The sequence below is a fragment of the Vipera ursinii genome, assembly GCF_947247035.1.
Source record: "Vipera ursinii genome assembly, chromosome: 5".
NCBI classification, from domain to species: domain Eukaryota; kingdom Metazoa; phylum Chordata; class Lepidosauria; order Squamata; family Viperidae; genus Vipera; species Vipera ursinii.
In genome coordinates, this window is record NC_139518.1 from 44,833,704 (window position 1) to 44,861,024 (window position 27,321).

General features: G+C 39.1%; 2 protein-coding genes across 4 annotated transcripts in view; one reads left to right on the top strand and one right to left on the bottom strand.

Annotated features, from left to right (window-relative positions):
- UBTD1 (ubiquitin domain containing 1) overlaps window positions 1-17,123 on the bottom strand; it is a 41,993-nt gene extending 24,870 nt beyond the window's left edge. The window contains exon 1 of the mRNA XM_083364380.1: window positions 16,920-17,123. The gene's annotated coding sequence lies outside the window, so the exon portion shown is untranslated. The remainder of the gene's footprint in view (window positions 1-16,919) is intronic.
- On the top strand, window positions 140-27,112 carry MMS19 (MMS19 homolog, cytosolic iron-sulfur assembly component). Of its 3 annotated transcripts, XM_083364345.1 has the most exons (32): window positions 140-193; window positions 2,800-2,899; window positions 4,935-4,983; window positions 8,360-8,460; window positions 10,795-10,880; window positions 13,031-13,105; window positions 14,340-14,409; window positions 14,494-14,622; window positions 15,265-15,326; window positions 15,509-15,595; window positions 16,382-16,456; window positions 16,599-16,676; window positions 16,930-17,068; window positions 17,375-17,529; window positions 18,684-18,762; window positions 20,331-20,456; window positions 20,705-20,786; window positions 21,575-21,672; window positions 21,869-21,994; window positions 22,982-23,137; window positions 23,466-23,565; window positions 23,743-23,845; window positions 24,148-24,225; window positions 24,485-24,611; window positions 24,770-24,870; window positions 24,954-25,010; window positions 25,100-25,286; window positions 25,619-25,701; window positions 25,818-25,982; window positions 26,075-26,134; window positions 26,249-26,349; window positions 26,577-27,112. In XM_083364345.1, the coding sequence occupies exons 1-32, from the start codon at window positions 170-172 to the stop codon at window positions 26,602-26,604; spliced, it is 3,087 nt and encodes a 1,028-aa protein (XP_083220471.1). In that variant the 5' UTR covers window positions 140-169; the 3' UTR covers window positions 26,605-27,112. The 3 variants fall into 3 exon arrangements, with proteins under 3 accessions (XP_083220471.1, XP_083220470.1, XP_083220472.1); XM_083364344.1 differs by having other exon boundaries at window positions 14,340-14,622; XM_083364346.1 differs by lacking the exons at window positions 17,375-17,529; window positions 18,684-18,762 and having other exon boundaries at window positions 14,340-14,622.
- The last annotated feature ends 209 nt before the right edge of the window (window positions 27,113-27,321 follow it).

The window sequence follows — 27,321 nt, forward strand, 5'->3', positions numbered from 1 at the left end:
AGACAGGGGTCTTCAAACTTGGCCCTTTTATGACTTGTGGACTTCAACTCCCAGAATTCCTCAGCCAGCTTTGCTGGCTGAGGAATTCTGGGAGTTGAAGTCCACAAGTCATAAAAGGGCCAAGTTTGAAGACCCCTGAGTTAAGATGAAATAGGCATTTCCATCCGAAATGCCCAAATACTCGAGTGAAAACGTGAGTTCCCGAAGCTACAAGACGCACCGAATCGCAAGCCTCGTTTTAGCTTATACAATCATGCTACATATAGTCGGCCTATATATGGTTACTCAACGTGTCGTACAAATCAATAATATCGCTTTGAATAAACAATTCTCAGCAGGGGGCAGCAGCCGTCTGATTTGTTTGAATTGGGAAGCTATAAGCCAAACCAAATCTGGTTAGTGATCGGCTAGGAGATTACCGGAGAATTCCAGGTTGGTAGGTCAGTGACCTGAAAAAACAATAGCAAACCACTTCCATACAATTGCTAAGAAAATCACATCACTGTGCGAGTTTCACTTATGGTTTAGCTAAATAATGTATAAATACATAATTCACATAAAAAGCCATATGTGATACTGAAAGCGCTCCAACTGCCTCCTTGGTACCTGTTCCTTTTGTGCATGGAGTTTCCTCTGGTAACTGGTAGCCTTTACAACTTTAAAATATGTGGACTTCTCATTGACTGAGGAATTCTAAAAGTTGAAGTCAACACATCTTAGTTGTGAAAGTTAGGAAACAGTGATTTCATTGATGCCACAGTTCTTTCATCTTTCAAATCCTTTTTTAAAAAGAAAAATGAATGATTTATGAGATGTTTAAATCTTTAGTTGGTTCTTTTCCTATGTTTACACTGATCAGCAACTCTGCCCATGGAAGCCTAGGTAAAGGTAAGGTAAAGGTTCCCCCGCACATGTGTGCTAGTTGTTTCTGACTCTAGGGGCCTGTGCTCATCTCCGTTTCAAAGCCGAAGAGCCAGCGCTTGTCCGAGGACGTCTCCGTGGTCATGTGGCCGGCATGACTAGACACCAAAGGCGCACGGAACGCTGTTACCTTCCCACCATAGTGGTCCCTATTTTTCTACTTGCATTTTTACCTGCTTTCGAACTGCTAGGTGGGCAGAAGCTGGGACGAGTAACAGGCGCTCACTGTTACGCGGCACTCGGGATTCGACCCACCAAACTGCCGACCATCTGATCGACAAGCTCCATCTAATTCAACAATGGTTCTACCAATCTGCATGTGTCTTCTGAATTTCAGAAAGAATTTTTGCTCATTGTTTTATGTGTCCAAAACAAAACATTTATGCATAAGTTCAATATAAGCAATACACTGAGAAGTAAATTTTTAAAAATATTCTGATAGAAGACACTTATCAGAACCACTCTTCGATATTGCACCCAAGACAAATGTATGAATATATTCAGGAAATCGCCAGGAATCAAGCACAATTCAAAGGAAATATTAGTGAAATAAAGGCAGTGCCTTCTTTCTCTTACCGTTTTAAAAATGTTCAGCTATCCCTGTCTAAATTTACTCTATTACTCTATAGTTAAGAGTTCTCCTCTGCTACCTGTGATGTATTTAGTTTGCTTTCAACATATCATGTGAGCACATGAATTAAGTTCCTTGGCTTCTGTGCAAAACTGATGGCTGTGATGCTTAACTCTCTGTTCTTGGTAGAAATGAGACCTGGTTGCTATATATATATATGTTAAATGTTAACTGTTATATATGTTAAATGTTAAATGTTAATATATATATATGTCAAATGTTAACTATTTAGATTACCTTGCTAGGCCCCAAACATGGGGCAAATCTTTATTTCCTGTTTTCAGCCTTATCTCAAAGGCCATCGAACAGGCTGTAGTCACACCGGACAGTTCATATATTTGTGTAAATTCTTTGTTAGTAATTTACACACACACACACACACACACACATATATATATATGGGGGGGGGGGAAGATGTCATGTGTAATGTTTATAGTATGGAAGTAATTTGTTCTTTGGGGATATTTTTCCCAGTGTCTCTAATTAGCTTACAGCCCCCAGATTTCCTGGTGAATTCCCAAGAACCAGGCTATCCCTTCTGAGCTTCAGAGGCCAAAGTTGATCCAATGTTACCAGATGCTGATGAATCATGGCTTACTCAATCCACTTTAATTGGTTTGCATGATACACTGAAACCAATGGGCTAGGTGCATGATGCTAATATGTGGTTGGCAAGTTCTTCAATAATAGGCAAATGCTGTTTGAGCTGATTAGTGAGCCAAGTTTTGGGGGACTATCAAAAACAATGTTGTCTGTTTCCCAGTTTTGATTAAAACATGGGCTTGTCTTACATTTTAAGCTATTCAACATAAAAAACAAAAGAGTCACTACTTCGTAGCCCTGTACAACCACTTGTAATGACAAAATCATATAAAGCATATTACTTAATATTTATATTTTAGATTGGCAAGCCAATAGAGGCTCAGATCGTCTGGGTATTCTGAAATGACTTCTGATTTTTCTACACAACTTCCCATCTTGTTCCAAAATCAATATCGTAGGAAATAAAATGTCTATGGTTTGCACATTATTTGCATGCTCTTTAAGCAACAGGATAAGCTTGCTCCGCCCTTCGGCTTGGTTGGCACAACCTCCTTGGCCAACAGACCCGCCTAGAGACTCGCGCCGCTGTTTTTCCCAACCACTGGAGACGGTTCTTTTAACGTGGTAGAAGTTTACCTCGGTACACGTGATAGGGAGACGCGCACGCGCTGTTGGAGCTTCTTGCCTCCCCCTTTTTTTCTCAGGTTATCATGGCGGCCGGCGGGTCTCACGTTGGCATTGGAAAACCTGCCTCCCTATTACAGGACTGGGAATGGGAAAACGCGGCCAGGCAGACGGCGGAAGGTATGGTCAGGGAATGAATGTGTACAGAAATGGCATGGAAATGAGCACGCGTCTTTCGGCAGTGCATGCAGAAAACGAGATTTGTAGGGCAAGAAGGACTACCCGGGGCTTTGAAGTATGGTGAATAAAATGGAGAGGAATGCAGGATGGTCTGGGTTAGATCAAGAGAAAAGGAGAAATGCTGAAGTTAGGTGGGTGGGTAAAGAGTCTTCTTCGGAAATTATGCTCAGTGGTATAATTCAACGGTACCCTTAATAATAAATCTAAGGTTTATAGAGTGGCTTTCCCCCATCTATAGTAAATACATGTTATCCGCTTCTGTATGGGATTCCAGCATATAATCAATGACTCGAATATATTGTAAATAAGTGCCTGGCACAAGGATAATAAGTATATATTGAATGTAAAAGTAATTATACTGCAGGTGTAAGTTTCAGTCTTCCATTTGCCTGAAATGCAAACCTGCATAACCATTACAAAATAGGCTTCATAGTGAATTTTCAAGTCTAATTCCAAAGTACTGGTGCTATGACTTAACTCTGTATTTCATGAGGAGATGACAGCCAAGCCTCTTCTATTGTTACTAATATTGTAGAAGCATAATAATGCATTTGGATGTATGATCTTCTGGGAATGAAAGAGTTAAGGATATTTATTAGAGGGGAATGTTTTGAACTTGGCTAATTGGAAAATGTTTTTCTTCAGTATTCTACATATGCAACAAAATATATTGTCATGAAAATGTCACATTTAAGAAAAGTGTCAGGCGATGCTTGCCTTAAAATATTCAGTTTTATAAATATATACCTTTTATAATACTTTTTCCTGGTAACCTGGACCTATGAGAGGATATTTGAGTGATTTGAAAAGCTGCTTTCTAAAAGAGAGTAATTCTAGTTGAAAAGCTGAAGAAATTTAGTGAACTTTGTCCACTATAAGAGTTGCTGAGGTTTCTGTTCACTATCAACTATCATCCTTGTTTAATAGGTTTTTAAAGAGGCAATATAAGTACCTAATTGGTTTGTTACAGTCTTAGCAGGTGTGCATGGTTCTCAGACAGTATGTATGATTTCTCAGATAGTACATGTAGGCTGAAAAACGCCAACCCATATAGCTTATTCTTACAATCTGGTCACTTTAAAGATAGGTGGGAATATATACAGTACTATGTAGCAACACATCACTTATCCATTTGGTTCCTGTTAGTGTCAAATGATTTCTGCAAGGAAAGTTTTGTTTTGTGGTGCTGAACTGGCAGTATTGTTTAGCAATATACTATAGCTAATCTTGGTGTCTTGAAAGCATATTGGAGATATTCCTGGATGCTTTCTAGTGTCAAATGATATAAAATACATTATACTGATTGTTTTTACCTGAGGCAATGCATTATGGCAAAAAAATAAGAATTAGTCTTGTGTTAAGCACTAGCGTAATCCTAGATGATCAGTAATTGTAAGGAGAAGGCGAGAGACCTGGTACAGAGATATGAGACTCTTGGCCTGTTCTTTATGCCCAGCACAGAAAACAAGCTAAAAGCATAGGAAGGTGCCTCTCTTAGAAAAACCTACCTGCTTATGTAAATGTTCCTCTTGTGATTGTATAAGGTTATATTCCCACAACCTGAATGACCCTTTTTTTGTCTCCTGACTCATCTTTGAATGTCAATAACATACAGCATCAACAAGTCATTGATTCCCTAGTATGTAACTTTCTAGATATAAGACAATTTAGGTTAACTCATGAGTTAGTTGGGTGCAAAATCTAGGCCCTTCTTGGCTAATTAGGTGGGATATTTATGCAGGAGAGAGATAGTATAACCAGCCTGTCTTTTTGCATGTCTCAGTTATGCATATCATGAAAATTGGGCCAGTAAGACATTCTAAGCTTCTTGAGAGGTAATGGCATCTTAATTGTTAATTGAACAAGCACACAGTGTGACAGGTTACACTGGACTTTAAAGTACATATATTCCCATTTTTTTCCCTGTGTAAAAATTGAACTAGAAATTAACAATTTCAATTCCTTTTTCTCTTAGGAGTGAAGACTGGAACATGCTCCATTTTAGATGTAGTGGAAATCTTGGGGTAAGTAGATCACTGCAACAATCTTTGTTCTACATAGTATATACTCTGGTGTCCAACATGTCTGTGTACTATTGGAGTAATGGAGCAACATAAGGAAGGATATCAAAATTTTACTAAAATTTTAAGAAATTAGTCCGATTGAATGCAGTAGTGAATATTGATCAGTAGCAGGTGTGTTTGAATCAGAAGTAGCTCTGAGGACAACCATAATAAAAAAGACAACATTGCCCATTTCATTCTGTGTTTAAATCATTAAACTTGTTTTTAACTTCATATTGTAATTTTTTTACTTTCAATTTTTTTCTGCAGTCTTTTTCACCACTGATGTATACTATGCTATCCAAAGAAAGGAAGTATGAAGTATGCGTAAATGTTCACAAGATTTAATTCATGTAATATGTACAATGAGATTAGATACAATAATTCGAAGTATACATATACTACTACATTCTGTAGTAAAGAACTAGTTTTAGTAGAACTAAAAGGATTGTGATTTTGAGGTTGAATAAAGGACAAGTGGAGGTGGGGGTGGGAAGGAAGATGGAGGAAGATTAGATGGACTTACATGGGTATTCGGCAGTTGAATTGCAGTGTGAAAATGATTCTAGGGAGGACAATGATGGGAAGATTTGGCCGATGGGCTGACACACATGTTATACTGAATGTGCCTCTTAAGACCTCTGTACATTTGTTGTAACCAAACGCAGATCACACTAAATGACTGGACCATGACCTGCTGAGATTTGACCTAATTTCTCAGATACAGTGTATTTAGCCTATGTAAAATACATTTTTTCTTTATATGAACTGTTAATGATAAATATATTCCATAAGATTATTCTTATTGAATGGCTAGCTTCTGGATTTTAAAATTTATGTCGGGTTCCCAACCCTAGGTTGCGGCCCACTACTGGGCCTTGAACCTTTTTGAACCAGGCTGTGGAAGTGGGAGGTGTGTGCACATTCCCCACTCATGCAGGCAAGCACACACATGTTCTATCTGTGTGAGCAGCAGGCATCTTCTCACGCCCCTGGTCCGCAAAGCTGAAATGGTTGGAGAACTCTGCTTTATGTAATACCCTGTCCTTTTCATTAATAAAAATGGTTTTTGTCCTTTGTGCATCATTTGGAAAAGACAGGATCATATAGATGTTTTTTCATTTCTGAATGAGGTGTATGTAGTAGCATATCCTATACTTCTTTTTCATACTATCTTACTATTTCATACAAACATGCTATTTGCTATTATGAGGCAGATGGAAATTTTTGGAAATTATACAAACTAGCTCGTTGATATCAGTCTGAAAACCTGTCTTGTTCTGCTCCAGGTACCTAAAAATAATTATTCTCTAACATCATAGTATTACTTTTATAATAAATATGGATAAAATGACTGTTCTTGTCCAAACTTAGCAAAAAAAATGTAGAGAGTGAATGTAAGGAAAACAGTGTAATGGCACAGAATGTGATCATGCTAATTAATGTGATTTCTCAAGGGGAAGGAAGATATAGAATTCTGAAGCTTCTAAAGCTCTGATGTTGAGGTTGGGCTGGATTCTGGCTATATACAGAATATTTTAAAATCCTGTTTAACACAGCTATTTTGGTTATAAGTCTTAATCTCTTCTGCCTTATACGTGTTCCTGGATAGAAATATTTTTGAGTCCTTCTGAGAGTATAATAGTAGGATTAGATTTACATCATATTTTCTTTGCCAGTTAGGACATCTCGGATGTTTCAAATACACTCGTACAGTGCACACTTAGAATCCACATTTCCATGAGAAGTCATACATTTTTGACACACAGAAGTCTCTCTAATCTGGGAGCAGAAAATGTGAGTTCTGAGACAAAACAGGAGAATTGAGATAGTTGATTCTGGGCCATAGTTAAAGAGAGAAAGGATTACTGTAGTATTATTCTCTCAGAGCTCAAGGTTAAAGTTAGAATTTTCACATAAAAGGAAGCAGGAAATATATGCTTTTTAAAAAATGGGTTTTTTGGTTGTTGTTTTTTTAAATGGATGCACATCTGAGCCAGCATTTTCTTTTGGTTCTTTCTTTATTTTTATTCTGTGCAGTGTTAACTCACAGCTAATTGTGTTTTTTAAATTATTATTTTTCTTTGTAAGTTGTGAATTCTGCATAATTTCAGCCTTCAGGCTGAGCATGAAGATATTTGTATGTATAATATTATGAGCTGTAATAAATTGAACACCCCGCAGCATTTCTTCTTGAGATTCTGCCAAGAAATTCCTATTTTGTAGCAGATCAGTACCATCTTGCGACCTCCCTAAAAGTTTTCTTTTGTATTGCCTTGTAGATTTTCAGTTCAGTTATTGAGCTTGAATAAGACAATTGTGTAAATCCTTTTCTACAGCATAGAATGTATGCATTTTAAGGTATAATGTAAAAATACAATTTTATATATTTCTTCTTCTTTTAAGCAGTTTGAGAAAAGAAAGACCTGACCTTGCTATTCATACCCTTCTATGCTACATTGCTGGGAGGGATTGTTATTGAAGCTATTTTCATTTAAACACTAGAAAAACAGTACCGGTTTTGAGAGTCTTGTTCTGACTAAGTATAAGGGGATGACACCAGCTGAGATGCCCCTAAAAGATGAGTGTATCACTGGGAATTTACCAAGCTGTTACCTCATAGCAGAAAGTGGAATCAGGGCATGAAAGCTCAAAGAGCTTCTGGTAGGAAGAGTTTGAGAGTTCCAACTTTCCAGCCTACAGGCTCAGTTATTCTAGCGCACTTTAGTACTAAAAAATAGTAGCTAGCTACTAAGCCAACATAATATTTGTCAACAGCCACTTAGTTGACCACTTTTGCATAAAGGAAAAGTAGTCCCTGTGGATTTTATTCCAGTAGTCATTGCCGAGTATAGGGGCAGTGCTCATATCCATTTCAAGGCATTGAAATGTCTGAAGACATTTCCAGGATCATGTGGCCAGCATGATGTCACAGAGTGCTGTTACCTTCCCACCGAAGGGGTACCTATTTATCTACTTGCATTTGCATGCTTTCAAACTGCTAGGTTGGCAGGAACTGGGGCAAGGACAGGAGCTCGCCCCGTCATGTGACAATCGGGTCTTGAACCTGGGCTGCTGGCTTTCCAACTGACAAGCCCAGCGTCTTTAACTGCTGAGCCACTACCCTGCCTTACTTTTGCATGGGCTCCAGAAATACTTTGGGGGTTCAGAAAAATATATATGTTAATGATAATTTATCAGGGCAATTTCTGATGCAATATAATTTAAATTGTGATTGATCAGGTAAGAGAAATCTCACTCCAACTCGTTCCTGGTAATACAATATTTTTTCTCTTTACTTGTATGTATGAATCTCTGTTGTTTCTTTCTAATGCAGAACTCCTCTGAAGAATGAAGATTCCCAAGTGCGGGCACAGGGCATTCAAGTTCTCTCTGAGGTCCTCCTACAATGTTATTCCCTCCTCCAAGAGCAGGAAGGTGGGACATATAATTCTCACAGTGAACTAGATTTCCTCACCAGGCACAGAACTACTCTCAGTTTTTATTCAGTGTTATTCAGTGTCCAGGAGCATATGTGTAGGCAAATATAATTCAATGACATGGTAGCCTTTGACATGTATAGCCTTGTGGGGCAAAACTGGACTGTTTTATATTTTGTGATACAGATAGTCCTCAACAGGGAACCTCAGCCTAGCCACCCTCATTGTCCTGCATTCTGCCACACCCACTGACCTTCACTGTCTTCTTCATCTTGGGCTTGCACAAAGGTGCTTGCCACACCAGACCATCATTGCAAGGCCCCTCATGCCATTCTCCAAATAATGCACGGACTTGTCCAAATAGCATGTGTCCTTCTCCCAAGGATTTGGAAGGTTTCAAAGTCTAAGAAGAAGGCCACATACAATTTGGACAAGACTGCATGAATTCTCTGGCTAGCTGCTGCCTTGCAAAGGTCCAGGCCCGGCCTACTTGGACAGCAGCAGGCATAAGAAAACAGCAAAGAGCAGCAGGGGCTGCAGAGCACAGGGGGCCAAAAAAAAAAGGGGGATTGTAGAGTTAGGCAGGTGGGGGAGTTCAAACATCCCTGCGATCATAGGCACAGGCTGGCTGCCACATGGCCTTATTGTGATCACCTGGCCATGGAGGCACTGCAGTGGCTATAACTTTGGTAATGGGTTGTAAGTCCAATTTTTTAACACTATCTTAATTTTAAATAGTCACTGAACAAATGGTCATAAGTTGAGGACTCCTAGAGATTCTCCCTGTGCATAAAATTTAGAATGTTTTAATTTTAGCTTTACAAATATTTAAACTGCAGTATGATTTACTTTTTAGTTTATCTTACCTTTGAGGCAGTTTTAAGTGCCTGAAGGCATTTACATCACTGTACTACTATTAACTAGTCCTTATGTGACAAACAATTGTATTTATTTGGAGAAGATGAGAAACATCTTAATATTAAACAATATCTCATATGTTCAGCTGAAGAGTAGACTATGCAACTTTTTGGATCTGAAGGCAAAAAGATACTTTGGAAGTGAGAGCAGAGCACTATTGTGTGACTACAGTAGGCAGCTGCACAATCCCTGGAAAAATTATATTACTATAATAGTTCATGCACTTGCCTACTTTGGCACATCTTTTTGCCTGGAAATCTAAAGTACTATATGCTCCTATTAAAAGAATGAGGTGAATAATGTGTAAGTTTTAATAGGGAAATGAACTGTAGGGACACAAAAAGAGGGATTGATTGAAGTGTTTGGCTGTTCCTATATTGAGAATCCATTATGAATTTTGACATTTCAGATTCTTATTTGCAAACATATAATTCCATCTATAAATTCATGTCAGCCTTGAGAGTGCTTATCACTGACTATTTTCTCAGGGCCTCCACTTCTTAATGTGGCTTACTGCTGTTCTCAAGAGAACGTTCCTTCCAGTGTTTGCTATGCTAAGAACAAATGATTGGAACTGTGATTCTGCACTGAGGAGCATGATAAGTGATCGGTTATGTGCACTTTGCCTTCTGGAATTTTTCTTTGTTATAGGAATTCTGTATTTATCATCACCAAATGATAATGAAAATGGGACTACCCAAGGGAGGTGAATGAGTGAATGAACATTTATTGTCAAAAGTACAACATGTGTACATTGAGATTGGCTGAGCCTCCCTTCATTCCCCCCCCAACTCACAGTGACAACAAACCCACCATCTTGTTACACCATGTGAGCAATTGCACAACACACCGGCCTCACAAGTCAATCATACATAAAGTTATTTCCTGTTCAAGAGCCTGACAGCCCATGGATAGAAGCTGTTCTTCAGCCTATTGTGCAGCTGACTATACTCCTATATCTCCTACCCGATGGTAGGAGAGTAAAGAGGTATCAACCAGGGTGTGAGTCATCCCTGAGAATTTTCCTCACTTCCAAGGCAGCGAGCCCTGGCGATATCATCCAGTGGTGTCAGGGGACAGCCCACAATGTTTTGTGCTGTGCTCACCACCCTCTGTAATATCTTCCTATCCATGGCTGTCAGGCCAGCATACCAAACCACAATACAGTGCAAGAGGACGCTGTCTATAGTAGACTGGTAAAAGGTCATTAGCCGTTCTACCCTGTGACAAGTCTCACATCATCGAGCAATCTGTGATACTTCTTTATTGCCCATTTTTGTCCTGTGGTTCCAAACCTGACCAAGATGTCAGTTTGTTACATTTAATTCCCAATGTGTGATTTGAAAACTTGCTTACTAATATAGCAGTGACTAATAATGTTTTTTATTGTTAATATTAATGTTTTTTATTCCAGTTACCCACCTTGTCTTGTTCTATGAGAACCGTCTAAAAGATAATCACCTTGTAATTCCTTCTGTGCTGCAGGGACTGAATGCCTTGGTGAGAATTTACTATCAGTGATACATAGTTCATTTTCTGAAATTTCCAGGATCTAAATGACAGTGGCAATCCTTTGGTGGCTGAGAGGCACACTTAAAATGCTAGAAGGGATCAAGGAAAGTGGGTGGGATGATAATATAAAATTGTTGGGATGTTGCCTTATATGTGGACAGAACTGAGATTCTCTCCCCCCCCCCCAGAGATTGGGCTTCTTTTTTAACAAAAATCTTTATTAGGACTTATTCTGCAGTTTGAAAATGGCAGAAAAACACACTCATCAATTTTGACAATTGCACCATCGAAAACTAGGGCCAGAGAGGTTTCAGGCTGCAAAATGGAGATGGCTACATTCCGCCGGGGCCTGAAGACCTGGCTCTTCGAGCTCTCGGGCCCAGACTGAGGAGGAATTTTTAATTTGGGGTTCTTTTTTAACTGACTACAGGGTTAATTTAATTTTTTTAATTTGGTTCTTAATTTTTGTATTTTGGATTTTTAATCCCCTGTAAACCGCCCTGAGTCCTCAGGGAATAGGGCGGTATATAAATATAATTAAATAAATAAATAAATAAATAAATTTTAGCAACCAAAGGGGATTAACTGAGATGTTCTAAGACAGTAACAGTTCTGGCTGATTTAACTCAGGCCAACAGAAATTGCTTTGGGAGCAACTAATTAACTGACTAGGCCCAGGGCACAATTTTAGGGAATATTCTTAGTACAAATAAGGTCTTTTGCGCAGTGCTTATTCATTTCTCTCGATGTAATGATTAATTTTGTCTGTTTCTGGCAGGCATGTCAAACCCGCGACGTCACATGACGTCATGCGACATATCATGACTTTTTCCCCATTGCCGGCAATGGGAAGGGCGTGGTTTTGTTGTGATGCATCTGGCCCGTGGGCCGGCAGTTTGACATGCCTGGTTTATGGCACTCTATGGTGAAATTTTACAGTTTGTAAACAAATCTTCAATAATAGATTTATGTCTTAAATACATATGATTTGAAGCCCAGAAAAATCTTAATAAGAAATTAATTGGTGTTCAAAATGTTCTTACGTTTCTTTTCAACAAAACATAGTATCTCAAAAATATCACAGTCAATATAATTTTAACATGATTTTGAAAGTAAGCGTAAGAAACCTTTCCGTGGGAAAATGTTGTGGATTAGAAAAAAAAACATAAGAGGGGACCAGAAAGAAATAAAGATTATAATTAAAAGAGAAGAAATCCATTAATACAAATGTACCAAGTCTATCTTTGACTTTGCAAGAATTCAAGGATTTTTGGGAACAATGCTCAGAAACTACTATTAAAATGGTCTGTTATTATAAAAACAGATATAAAAGAGATTAGAGGAACATATTTTACTGGACGAAATAGATATTGATTTGAATGTGGATATAAGAGTGCCAAGCTATAAAAACGATATGGAAAAAGATGTTACCCTGGATTTACAAATGAAGCCAGTTAATGACTTTATAACTAAAAAGGTCATACAAATAATCAGAAGAGTAACTCGGATAACTTACTTTTCTCTGATTTACAAAAGATATGTTTTAAACTTATGAAGGAGTTTCTGAGAAGATAAAGAAAAAAATGACAAGACCGCTCAAGATTTTTTTTAAAAAAAATACAAAGTTGATTTATTTGATCAAGGTGTGTGTGTGTGTGTGTGTGTGTGTGTGTGAGAGAGAGAGAGAGAGAGAGAGAGAGAGAGAGAGAGATTTGGTAACTTAATGGACTTGCTGGCTAGGTTTGTATCACAAAACTTTAAAAACTGTTTATAGATAAGAGATGAGATATGGAAAGAGATTTTTGCTGAAGTATTAAAGTGACACGTTGCTGATACTATGTGTATTTGTCTTGAAAGTCGTGTTTCTGTATTTTTTTTCTGTATTTTCTTTTTCTCTGGACTTTTTCCTATTTTTCTTAGTTTATATTAGTTTTTTATCTTTGTAAAATTATTAGTAAGAATATGTACACCTTTTCTATAAAAATAAGTAGCAAAATCTTCCTAACAGAGATTAATGACTTAACAATGATTTAAATTAAATCTACTTTGCTGAGGTTCTGATTCTATTCCTGGAAGCTATTGCAGATAGCCATCTCTTAATGAAGATGGACATTTAGCATATTTTTTCTTCTTTTTAGAGCAAATGTGTAGTGTTAGCTCCAGGACTGGCAGTGTCTGTTCTCAAAGCTGTCTTCCAGGAAGTTCACGTTCAGGTGAGCACAGAGGTCCTTTGCGTTATATGTGATTCAACATTCCTTCCAGCAATCATTATAATTGCGCTGACTTTACTGTATATTAGCATCTTAGGCCTGCTCTGCTTGCAGTGACTCGCATTAATAAGCAGCTAGGGCCTTTCCTTTGTTTTGGTGTCAGAGACTGAATATGTCACATTTTGCTAAATAATCTTTATAATACTATACTTCGCAAGTTGAAATTATGTTCGGATCCCCTGAAATATTATTAAAGAATGGTCTCCATCGTCTGTTCAATGACTGAGGCATATATAATACAGATATGACTTATTAGATATTACATTAAATGTCAGTTCAAATCAGTTGTGTCTATAAACTTGCTTAGTTGCTTCTGACATGTTATTTCTTACATTCTATTTCTTGAATGATGTGCTTATGTGATAGCATAATTAAAGCAGGGACAAAGTGAGGCTGGGTAACTGAGCTTGAAGATTAAATCTAATAATATTAATATTATAGGTCTTACTGTTGTATAAACAGGTATGGCCACAATTGAGCCCAAAGTTTCTCTTGCTAAGTGAATTTTGCCCCATTTGGTGACCTTTCTTGCCACAATTGTTAAGTGAATCACTGTGATTGTTAAATTAGTAACATGGTTGTTAACTGTATCTGGCTTCCATATTGACTCTGCTTGTCAGAAGGTTGTAAAAGGTGATCACATGACCCTGGGACACTGCAGCCATCATAAATGTCCACTGCAACCAGTTGCCAGACATCCAAATTTTAATTAGGTGCGACATGAGATGCTGCATTTGTTGTAAGTGTGGAAAAATGTTCATAAGTCACTTTTCTCAGTGACATTGTAACTTCGAACAGTCATTTAAATGAATAGTTGCAATTTGAGAACTATCGGTAATGTGTGGATGGAAGTTTCTTATGTGCATTGCACTTAAATTGGAATTAAAATATGTTGGGGTTCACAAAAGGCAGCAACTGGGACTAAAAATGAGAGAAAGAAATGGAATGAAGAAAAGTTCTGACCATCTCCGTACTAATTCAGATTATAGGCATAAGCTTTGACTTGCATTTAATTAACCTGAATTGTCCTCTATGGCAGTAGATAAAGTACAAATAAACTTACCTTAGAAGAAATGGAAATAACAAATGAGTCTAATAAAATATGATTTTAAGACTGTGTGAATGTAATAAGTAATAATTACTTTCATAGCCATGCTATTCTTATCTTTTATTTTAGTCTTTGTTACAGTTAAATCGTCATACTGTCTATAGTATCATCACCAATTTCATGAGCAACCGAGAGGCAGGTGAGAAACTATTTTTGGAAGTAATTGAATCACATGTCCAACTTGAAAACCTTGGGATCTTATTTTCCACTTTTTTCTCTACAGAGCTAAAAAGTTTAGGGGCTGATTTCACCTTGGGCTTCATCCAAGTGATGGATGGAGAGAAAGATCCACGCAACCTGTTAATAGCTTTCCAGATTGTTCGAGACATCATTGTAAAAGGCTATGCAATAGGTAAATTCAGCTCAAAGTGAAGTTAATCATCCAAAGAAAAGCTTGTGTTACCATTATAACGTGCAAAATTTATTAATGTGGGAATGAACTGATTGGAGAACTCCATAATATTCAGCTCATTGGAGGCGAACCTGGGTGATCTGTTCATTGGTTTCAGAAGCATGTCCTTCAAACCAGAAGCCGTTTGAGGTGTTCCAAATGAAATGAGGGTATTTCAACCGGTTTACCCCTCAAAATATCTTAAGCAACTTCCAGTTTGGATGATATGCTTGCAAAAACTGTCAATCAACCCTCTGGAATGTTCCGGAATTATCTGACGAGCTATATCCAGACTGGAAGATTTTACAGATCCTTAGTTCTAGCCTTTTAGTTATGAGAATGTATTCTTGTAATGAGAGCTATTGAACATGGCAAATAGCTAAAATACACTTAAAGTGAAAACCGTTGAATCAGAGTTGTAGATTGTCTTGTGTCAAGCTCTAAGACAAATCTTCTGAGTTGTGGGTGAACAAGCTATGTTACCAGGTGAACTTCAAATATAGATCCTGTCTAGAATTTGAGCTTCTATAATTTGCAATGGCTTAATATGAAATTGTGACTGCGTACACTCAGTTGTCGTACTGTTATGTTTGTAATTTCCAGGCCCTTTTGCAGAAGAGCTATTTGAGGTGACTTCCTGCTACTTCCCTATTGACTTTACTCCTGTGAGTGAATTGTTCAGATGACAAGTCTGTCTTATAACTAGTACTCAAGTTGAAATATGGGTGCTGAAACATAACAATATCTGTTATGAAGGATATTTTTTATGAGGAGGTTTATTCAGCATAGCCAGGGTGGGCATGCTGGTGGGTGACTTCTGTAATGTTTTCAATCTTGTTTGTTCTAGCCCTCCAATGATCCTCATGGAATCCAGAGAGAAGACCTGATTTTCAGTCTCCGGGCAGTGCTGACCTCGACCCCTGTTTTTGCTGAAGTATGACAGTTGTGTTCAGCAATTGGGAGTGTTGGATGATGGGAAAAGGGACATGAATTTTCATGACACTGTTTTTCACTTAAATTACAGTGAAACATATTGTTACAGTGTTTTTCAAGTAAATTGTAACTGTCCTCTGTCCCCGATTCATACAGGTATTCCTTATCACAATTTTGATACGCTTACTCTAGTCCTTTTTGTTTGTTGGGTTTGCTTTTAACTTAAAGAGAAGGGGAGAAAGAGGCAAAAGAACTCTCTTCTGAGCATTTTGGAATTCCAGCACATTAATCAGGTGGTTTATTTCCTAATACAGCAGGCTTTTTCACCAGTTAATTTGTTCTGCAGATCTGTTTGAACCTGTTGATTCCTGCTGGGGTTTCACTACAGATTCTTCCTCCAACTTCTATATGCTTGGAACCACTCAGTATAAATACAGCACCTACAACATCCATCAGTCCCCACCATTATCTAACTACAGATCTGCTCTGTCATACATTGGTAACAGGTGCCCGAATTAGGCAAGAGGTTTCTCAGTGTTAAATGCTACTTTGCACACAGAGAAAGACCCTCGGCCTCGGGACCAATCTATAATACCCATATCATTCAGATCATCATAAGAGACTGAAAACAAATCCACCAACCCTGATATTTGGGAAAGATTTCTGATTTCTTAATAGCAAGGGAAATTGTTCCTAGTACATTCACCTTCAAGCCCAACTTCTGGTAATGCTTTTTAATAACTTTTTTTCTCCAAAATGTGTTTTTCATTACTTTTTCCTCCTACAGTTCCTACTTCCATTGCTCATTGAGAAAATAGACTCAGATGTACAAAGTGCCAAGCTGGATTCCCTGCAGACGCTGGTGAGAGCGCTCAACAGTGATAATTAAATTTGCCTGAGTTTTACTTTATGCCCAAATGGTTAAAATGTATTGGCAGTGGGGTTGCTTCTGATTTGGCTGTTAAGACACACGGCTAATTATTTCTATGTGGATCTCCTTACAGATTGCTGCATGCAAGATCTATGGGCATAAAGAACTGAAAGAATTCCTCCCTAGCCTTTGGTCATCCTTGCGCACAGAAGTAAGAGGAAGTAGTTTATTTTGGGGAGGGAAGGGACGTAGACTGAGCTTCCAGGGAACAGAGCATTCTGAACTGTTCCCACTCTATCTTTCTGAAGATCTACTGCACCCGAGACACTGTAGTTTTACAGCGGATAGTTGCAAGTGGTATAACATTTAAAGAAGTTGTAGAGAAAAACGGGAGGAGTAGATTAAGCTTGGCTTTTTAAAGACTTGCTGTAATAGACAAGAATATCTGACTCACCTTTTTATAGGTGTTCCAGACAGCAAGTGAGAAGATAGAAGCAGAATGCTTGTCTGCTTTGCGAGCTCTGTCAGCATGTCTGTCCCGTTTGGTGCTTGGAACTGATGAGGAGGACCTTCTGGATTCCTTCCTTAGAGGAGTTCTGCAAGGTAAGCCCCAAAGAGCTCTCTTATATATCGGTTTTTCAGTCCTATGATAGGCATTCTGTTTATCCTCCTTAATGTGCTGTTGAAAGAAGCAAACATCTTGAAGAGAAAATCATTCATTTTAATGTTACAGTCATGATTTGGCTCTCAGCATTCAAGAAAAAGGAGAAGGTATCAGGAAATAAGACGCAGAGAACAAATTTATTGAACTTTAATGCTGTTGGCAATCGTCACCCAGTGGAATAAATAAAATATTGATGCTGCTTCGTAAGGCATGCTATTACTCCTAAGCAATCTTGTTTGTTTTAGATTGCAGACACCATCTATGTGAGCCTGACATGAAACTGGTGTGGCCAAGCGCTAAGCTCTTGCAGGCAGTTGCAGGAGCTTCTTTGCGGGCATATTATCAGATCACAAGTAGTGTATTTCCTTTGCTGTTGGAACAGTATGCCAAGCATGAACAGGTGAGAAGAAATTGGGGCAGAAAACACATTGTATTTGACGAGCAGGGTTAAAAGGTCCTGTAATTCCAGACTCAATATATCTTTGGCAGTTCTGTCATGCCCTAGGCCAGGGGTCGGCAACCTAAAAAAGAAAAAGAGCCACTGGGAACCGGTTCCATCACAAATTAAAAAAAGAGGGAGCCGCGTGCATGTGTCCATGCACGCGCATGCGCAAAAAGGTTTTTTGCGCATGCGCGGACGCACGTGGCTGCCATTTTTTTAAAAATGAGATGGAACCGGTTCCCGGTTGCCCGACGGCGACGGCCCGTCTGCAAAGCTGCCGCTTTCGGCAGCTTTGCAGACGGGCCGTGGCAGCTTCCTCAAAGAGCGGCGCCCCTGCCCATTCCGAGAGGTGCGCGCGCACCTCTCCGAACAACCGGAGGTGCATGCGTACGGGCAGCGGTGCCGCTCTTTGAGGAACCTGCCACGGCCCGTCTCAGCTTCCTCAAAAAGAGAGGCGCCCCTGCCCATTCCGAGAGGTGCGCGCGCACCTCTCCGAACGACCAGAGTTGCGCGCGCACCTCCCCAAACCTTTGGGGAGGTGCGCGCGTACCTCCGTGCGAAGGGGCAGCGGCGCCGCTCTTTGAGGAAGCTGCCGCGGCCCGTCTGCTAAGCTGCCGCTTTCGGCAGCTTCACAGACGGGCCGCGGCAGCTTCCTGAAAGAGCGGCACCGCTGCCCATTCGCGCGGAGGTACGCGCGCACCTCCGGTCGTTCGGAGAGGTGCGCGCGCACCTCTCGGAATGGGCAGGGGCGCCGCTCTTTGAGGAAGCTGCCGCGGCCCGTCTGCTAAGCTGCCGCTTTCGGCAGCTTCACAGACGGGCCGCGGCAGCTTCCTGAAAGAGCGGCACCGCTGCCCCTTCGCGCGGAGGTACGCGCGCACCTCCCCAAAGGTTTGGAGAGGTGCGCGCGCACCACTGCCCGTTGGAAGAGGTGCGCGCGCACCGGGCGGCTGGGAGCCGCAAGAGACAGCTCCGGAGCCGCAGGTTGCCGACCTGTGCCCTAGGCTTATAGTTTGGTTGGACTCCAATTTAGAGCAAAAGTCTGCATATCCTGTCTTTTCCTCTATCTAGGGAAGTTTCTCCAATCCATCCTGTGTCCTCTTGATTTCTTGTAGAGTAGTCAGCACAGGACAGTCTTGGAGGTGTTGTTTGGTTTCTTGGAGTTACGGCAAATGTGGGGTCCTGAGGAGGAAGGTGAGTTTGCTGTTTAGTTACCTTCTAGGACAGAATTTTCTTTTACTTAAGCATTCTGCTAATAAGACTGTTATTAACAGCTTCTTTATATTATTGTGCTTCCGTGTTACCCAGAGGTATGTTCTGCAGAGATAAATGTTTTTTATCTGTTGGGACTGAGCAGTAGACTGAGAGGGAAAGAGGAGAGGCATAGAGAAATTTTTAGCCTTTGTAATGATTGAGATAAATTCTGAAAAACACTTTTTCTTAAAAACCTAATCCTAAATTTCTAAGTTTGCTTTGCTGTGTGATTTATCATTCATAAAGGAACCATTCCTGCTTGAATTTAGCTAAACTTTTCTTATAAATATATGTAATCGGTTTTGCCAAAGCTGCATATTCCCTAATTTTGTTTTTTCATTCTTATGTTGTTGACAAGGTTTCATTTTTCCAGTATTGTATCAGATTAGTTTTTGCCTATGTCAGCATGTCTTAAAAGACTGAGGTATTTTTATTTATGCCCTCTGAAATTATTCTTAATAATATATATATATATGGCATCAGTTCAAATTTTATTTTGAACATTTTTTATATTTTTTGTATATTTTTCCCAATACATGGGGAGGTGGGAGGTGGAAGGGCTTTTTACATAACCATTCCATGAGCAGAATGTCCCTTTTTTATTGTAGCATTGTTAGCCTCAGTTACAGATAGTTCTTGACTTACGACCACATTTGGGACCAGAATTTCTGTTGCTAAGCAACGCAATTGTTAAGTGAATCCTATGGCTGTTAAGTGAATCCAGCTTCTCTCATTGACTTTGCTTGTCTGAAGCCAGCTGGGAAGGTTACAAATAGTGATTATATGAACCCAGGACACTGCCATTATTATAAATTCAAGCTGGTTGCCAAGTGCCCAAATTTTGATTACTTGACCAATGGTTTTAAGTATGAGGACTGCTCGTAAGTCACCTTTTCAGTACTGTTGTAACTTTGAATGGTCACTAAACAAATGGTTATAGGCCGAGGACCACCTATATTGTATGGTTTATCCATCTTGTTAATCACTGACAAGGATATACTATATATACTAAATTCTTCTAACAATTTTCCCTCAAAATTGTAGCTTGGAATTAATTTTATGGATTTGCCTATAGCTCATTCTATTGTTGCACTGTAATTATTTCTTTGAAGTTTTGCATCCACTTTATCATGCATGTTTTAAATTTGTTGTGTCACCATATTATATTTCATTAATTTATAAATGTGTCTCAGATGTTCTTGAGTCTGCATAAGTTTCAAATTCTGTTATCTTTCTCAAGATGCTTCCTTCTTTCTGGAGGTTATTTCTTAATTCTTCCAGTAATTTGCAGGTAAGGTGGTAGTGTTGTGTCACCTAGAGCTTTAGATGGTTTTCACTTCTTTAAAATTATAATTTTTCTGCAACCCTCACAGACCACTGGTTCGAAACGGAAGGTTATCATTATTATAACAATGCTAGCAAAAACCTTGTTGCTTCTAGTTTTGAGTATCTGATATACTCAAGATTTTTTCATTGCATGTAACTCTCTCTTTCTGCCTTCTTTGCAGACAAAAGTCCACTTCTTTCTTGCAAAGACTCTCTGTGTTCTATAGTATTCTCTGCCTTAGCTGAGCCCAATATTCAACTTCAGTTGGTTGGAATCCAGATTCTGACATTTCTAGGATCTCGTCAAGGTATGTGTTATTCTTTGGTTTGAAATGGCATTCCTTGGAGGTAGAGGAAAGATCATATACTTTTTTTTCTCTCAAGTGCATTTTAGATGCTAGTGAGTATACATGTGTCTGGTTTGCTGATTAGCATAATTCCTAGTGTTAACAGCTGAGTTTCCAGCAAATTGATTTTAGTGGACTTTGTATATGTTGCAATTACTTCTACTTCACAAGAAACAGAATATAATATAGCAATTTTTTTTCTGTTTTAGAGCTTCTAGATCTTACAGATGTGGAAAAGCTTGCAGATTACTTTGCACAGTTCATCCTGAATGAAAAGGATTCCCAGATCAGGTTAGAACAATTCTCCTGATCAGACAAACAAGCCATTGAGAATTTCTGAAAAAGCATTTTTCCTTTTTATGATATTGGATATTTTATTAGTAATTTGCTTGCTAAAGAATTCCAATAGTGCTTAACTGTAAATTCTTCAATTTCAGATTTCCATATCTTGATCTAAGATTTTTACACAAGTTAATTAACATAAAATGGCATTTCTAATACTGCTGTTGTGATCCCATTTGATTCCTCATATTTGAATTTGTACAGCCATTCTTTTGATATTAATTTGTGTCTGAACACTCTAGGCTGGGTTCACATAACAAGATAATGCCCAAAGAAATAAGCCATGTTATAGCTCAGTGTGAAGTCCTGGATCACATATCATGCTAAAATAAAGTAAAAAAAAAAAGTAAAGGTCTAACACAGACCTACTTTCGCTTAGATTAGCATTTACAGATTAGTATTTTATGGAACTTGGCCAGTAGTATTAATTTTTCCATAGGTGTACCAGTTAATTGAGTTAAATTTCCAGTTGCTCAAGCCACCATCTAACCACGGTTCAAACCCTGTCAGATTATTTGATAATATGTCTAGTGAAAAATCCCTATCCTCTACTACCAGGTTTTAGTCTAACACTTCTGGATAGAATTTAGCGGTATCACTCATTGGCTCAGTGTTTATAACATTTATAAAACCTCACACATAGAATATATGGTATTACAATTTCAAAAATTTGATCCCCACAGAACGATCTGTGTATTTTATTATGGCATTCATTCTTACTTTTTCTATATCCTTAGTTTGGCAGCTATGGATGCTGCCGGCACCCTTGCTCCTGTCTACCCAGAAATCTTCAGCAAGTGTTTGGTTCAGAAGCTTTCAAAAGGACTGGACTCAGGTAGAATCTTTCCAGTGGATTCCTTTGTCAGTGGTTGCACAGAAATGCTAATTCCCTTTCTGAATTTCTCAGTAGTCATGTATACCTTCTAAATAGATTTATTGTAAATAAACTTAACGTGCATGTGGAAGATTGCTGTTCTATCCTGAGAAAGTCAGATTGTGACCAGACGAATTATATGATTGATATGTTCCAGAACTTCAGGACAATATTTCATCCCATCAGAAACATCTACAAGCTCTGGCAGCAGTATCCACCCATCCAAGTATTGTAAGGCAAACTGTTCCTGTCTTCTTGCAACATCTCCAGCAGATTCAGAAAGGTAACGTTTTAAATGGCGGTACTGGAATTCTATCTGATGTTTGAGATTGTATTAGAAAGACCCAGATTTCTGCAACAGTGGTGTTCTAAAAGGTGGAAAGACTTAGTAGAATCTGTGTGTGCTTGTATAGCCTCTTTCCACGGGAAGAGCACTGAACTCTAAAATTCTTAGTGTTTCTGCTACAGACGGTAAATCATTGTTCTATAAATATATATAGCAGGACTTTAAAGTTTGGACTAATTCTAAACTTCCTATGATTTTATTATTATTTATTTAATCTGTATGGTATTTGTTAAATAAATAAGAAAAACAATAAAAAATATTCCAATTTTCCACAATGCAGGGCAGCAGCTATGCAAACATACTCTTTGTTCATCAACAAAGTATAACTGCAGCCTGGGAAAATAAGAGATAACAAACTTTTCACACCAATAGAACCTTTTTTATGGGAAATAGAGAAATGAAATCATGTAGTGAGGGAGATGTGCTGTCAGGATATTTGTTGCACCCTATTATTGTCATGATTTAGTCACTAAACTTTAGTGTCTTTGAAGAAATTACTATCTCATTTATTAAATCTCACATCTTGGTTTATTAAGCTGAGAAATCAATTTAAGACTATGTGCACCATAGGCTTGACCTTGAAATATTCCAATCTCCAATGGTGGTATAACATTGTAAGTATGAAATAAAACAAATATGTTTTGAATGTTTGGTTTTGAAGTCAGTACAGATTTAAAATTTACTATTTTGAGTAGATTCATTTTATAGAAATTATAGACTTTCTGGTTTGATTACTTGCAATGAAGAGGACCAGAATGATTACATGCATAACAGCTTTGCCAATGATGCATTTGTAATCATTATGCCACAGGGTGATAATCACAGACAATGTATTGATCATTTTTCAAATATATGAATTATCAATAAGTACTATTTTTTAAATATTATGAGTTGTGGGTTTTAAAATTGCTCTTGTTTTTGCAGGCAAAATGCCAGCAAGTAATAATTCAGTGGTATCTGTGTGCCACAGCTTGCAACAGGTCGCCCTTCAGTGCCAGCAAAATGTTCAGACATATTGGTACTTCCATCAGGCGGTGGTGCCCTGCTTGCTAGGCTTAGCAGTGCAGGCTGCTTTGGAAGGTAGGATGGCAGAAATACTCAAGGTTTTACACCCTCTCAACTAAAGCAGTAGCTGTAGTTAAGGTTGGACTGTTCTTTTCCAGTCCTAGGTTGACTATGGCTATTATTTGTCTTCGTACTTCTGAGTTCTGAGCAAGAAGAGACATAAGGTTCTGTGTGTTTAAATTCATCTGTTGGGCTGCCCTTTATTCCTCCTTCATCTGTTTAGAGCTGCTTCTTATGTTATAATTTCTTCTCTCTGAAACAGCCATTAACAGGCAATACATTGGAAGGACCCCTGAAAAGAACTGATAAGAATTAACATCTCAATTTCTGTTACCACTTTCAGAAAATTCTCAAACAACACCCAACAAAGTTCTGCTAACAGAAGAAGCTTTATCATCCATGGTGTTAGTCATCAGTGCAGCCTGCATGCACTTAAGCCCAGAGTGAGTAACATGTCCCTTCCTGTGGTTTCTGAAGCTGTACAATTTAGTATTTCATTTGGATAAGACTGGGTTTCTGCTTGATGTAGATCCAAGATTAGGAGAGGTGTTGATAATCTCTCTCACTGTTCTCTGACATTTCTGTCTGTTGATACAGTGTCAATTATTATATCACGGCAGGTTGGCTGCCCAGAGTGTGTCAAAAGTGGTACCTCTCTTCCTAGATGGAGAACTTTCCTTCTTGACTGGAAACAACTATCTCGGTTCTTTTCAGCCCTTTCAGGTATTTGAGCCTAATCTCTGCTTACCCATTTATTTGATGCAATTCAAGGTGGTGTACATAAAGCTTCCTCTTTCTGTTTTTCCCCATATCACCAATTCCTTGAAGTGAGTTGAGCTGAGAGTGAGTGACAATCTCAGAATCACCCAGCCAGCTTCTGCGCCTGAGGGAGGACTAGCACTCATGATCTCCTGGTTTTTAATGTAGCACCTTAAGCACCATACCAAGCACCATTTCTTGTATGGAAAAGTGTGCCTAAAAATTTCTGGGTAACTTTCATAGTAAAAATGATGTCTTTTCTACAGGATGGGCCATGTCCAGCAGCGGCCCCAAGAAGACTGGTTGCTCTCCTTATGGCCTTTGTATGTTCACTGCCAAGAACAGTAAGTCCTGGGGAGAATTTTCAGTAGGGTTTTAGAGAATGGGATGGGATAATTTATGGTCTTTCAAACATCCACACCGTCAACTTCCATCTTACTAATCAACATTGCTGGTGATGGGGATTCTGGATATTGTGGATCAAGAACATTTGGAAATTTACTTGAGAGTAGATGTGCACTATGTGATGCCAAGGCGAGAAGCCAGTGTGCTGGTGGAAAGTTTGCTGTTACCTTCCTTCTGCAATGTCTGCTTTCCTTGCAGGTGGTAATTCCTCAACAGGATCGATTGTTGCATGAGCTACTAGCTCTTAGCTGTTCCTGTGACTGCCCATTCACTGCTACTGCTGCTGCAAAATGCTTTGCAGGACTGATTAACAAATACCCAGAAGGTAATACCTAGATAGAACAACGAATGCCATAGAATTAGGGTAATACTCTCATGCTACTGAAACCCTAAAACTGGATTGTGCTACATATCACTCAGTTTAATTATGAGAAAATGTAACACAGTTGTAACAGTTGCTCACTCTGTTTCTACTGTTTTCAGGGCCACACTTAGATCAGCTCTTGGAAATGGCCATAAAAATGCTGGAACGAGGCTTGAATGAAGGTCCCTATCAACGCCAGGCCCTTACTCTGCTGTTGTGGGTAAGTTTGCACAGTGTTGTATGCACATTCATCCTTCGTCCATGTTAGTGTCAAGAGTTTATTGTGTCTTCTTGTCCCTGCAGGTGAGTAAAGCATTGCTGCTACGCTACCACCCATTAATCACACAGCTGACTGACAAGGTGAGCTCCAGAGAAAAGCTGGAATTGTCATAAAGGCCAAATACCTTGACCTCTTCCTTAAACATGTCCTGGCGTTGTTTGCTCTACAGCTACTCCAGCTTTTGGGGGACACTGTTCTGGGCCCTGCAGTGGGTGATGGCTTTGCCTTGCTCATGGCCGATTCTACTGATGTATTGGGCAAGAGCTGTCATGCTGAGGTGCGTCTGATGTTCCGCCAGCGCTTCTTCACAGATTGTGTGCCACAGTTGGTGCAAAGTTTCCACACATCCACTCCTGGTAAGAAATTTTGTTTTATTCAAAGCATTTCCTGGTCAGTATACTCTCCATAGGAGAAAAGGAACTCTTTCCTGCTTTATTTATTTCCTTGCAAGGTTTGGGCTTTCTATTATTGCTTGAGGGACAGACAGGAGAATTTGCAGCCTTAATTGGCCAGCTCCGTGATTAGGGAAAGAATTGAGAAATAGGAGAATGAGGTGGCTTTCTCTTTGCTGCCAACAAGCGTTTCCACTAAGGGCTTCGGTCTGTGGCTGTTGGCATCCATTGCAAATGGATGTTGCGATGATATTTTTCTGGAAAAAATCTTTACTAAACTGTCTTTTTCCTCCTAGATGTGAAACCAAATTACCTGAAAGGCCTGTCTCACATATTAAATCACTTGCCCAAGCCAGTGCTAGTGACAGAGCTGCCTACTGTGAGTGTGAAACGAAGGCCAAGGTTCTCTTTACCTGTTGGGGGTTCCTTAAATCCAAGTGTATAAGAGTAAAGGAAATGTGACCCTTTCCTTCTCTTATTTGCCCATTCCCGCAGTTGCTGCCTCTGTTGCTAGAATCTCTGTCATGTCCTGACCATGTGGTGCAGCTTTCAACTTTACGTTGTGTACAGCCATTGCTACTTGATGCACCTCATGTTATGCATCTCCACATCGACACACTTGTGTGCAAGTTTCTTAACCTAACAGACAATTCTGCCATGGTGAGTATAGTATTTCCTTTCTCAGATTATTTTCTCCTTTTCTATCTGGAAGAAGCTTAGAAGGTTAATTACATGCCTTTTATGTGCTGCAGGCAATCCGTATTGCTGCACTTCAATGCCTCCATGCACTTGCCTCCTTACCTACCCCAGTGGTAAGTGATGAAAGCACTTGTGGCTGGTAATTTGCCAGATCATCTCCCTCATTAGTTTATAAGTGGGGCTGTAGTTGAATCCTCATTAAGGTGGTGCTTTCCAATTCTTGTCAGGTGATCCCATTCAAGCCACGTGTCATTCGAGCATTGGCCAAGCCTTTGGATGACAAAAAGCGCCTTGTACGTAAAGAAGCTGTCATAGCACGAGGAGAATGGTAAGGTTTACATTATTCCGCAGTACTGTTTCTTTTGTTTTTAATAGCAGCCCTGATCAACTAGGCCTCCTTGATATCAGCTGTTTAAAAAGCCTCTGTAATGAAATTAGTCATACAATGCTAAAATGGCCCTGAATAATATCTCTTTGATAATAAGCTCGGAAAGCATGGTTTGCAGTATGTATCCTTTCCTTTTCTCATCTAAATCTGTGATCTATTCCTTACAGGTTTCTGCTTGGGACACCTGGCAGGTGAAACATCACTCTGTGAATCCTGATTGACAATCTTTTGTGCAGTTTGCCTTGGGCCACTTTTCTTGCAGTTCAGCAAAGCTTTGGACAAAAATGGAGGAGTTTCCTTCCTTTTTTAAGGGTGGGCTGCCTTTTCTATAGGCTGCTGGAATCCTAACCACAGTGGTTGCAACCCTCAAGCCTTACTTTTTACTGCAGTGCAGTATGGCATAGAGGTAGCAGAATCTCCTGCCTGCAATAGGTGGGGTTAGAAAAATTAATAACCCATTTGTTGAAAGCTTCTGGAGAAGATGCCTCTTAAGGGAAAGACATTGAGCAAAGTGAGTTCAGTTCTGCTATTCTTCATCATGCTTCATCATTCTTATATTCCTCGTTTAGTGGTATAAAAATTAGCCACTATAAATCATAGCTAATATCTATTAGAGGAATTCAAACAATTTTCATTTATAATAATTTTGCACACATGAAATGCACGTAGTCATAAAATAAATTATTACAATTGGGGGTAATTATGAAATTCAGAATTATTCTAAATACAAATGGCAAGAACTATGGAAATGGCTACTTACAGTTGTTTAGCAGTCTTGAGTAGCTACATTTGAGAAAATATAAACTGGTGAAAGCAGACGTAAGGTTCATTTAGACTGACAATAGGAATGTGGTATTCTATAAAACACCAATTTAACAACTATGCATTGCCACTTGCTGTCCCTGCTTATCT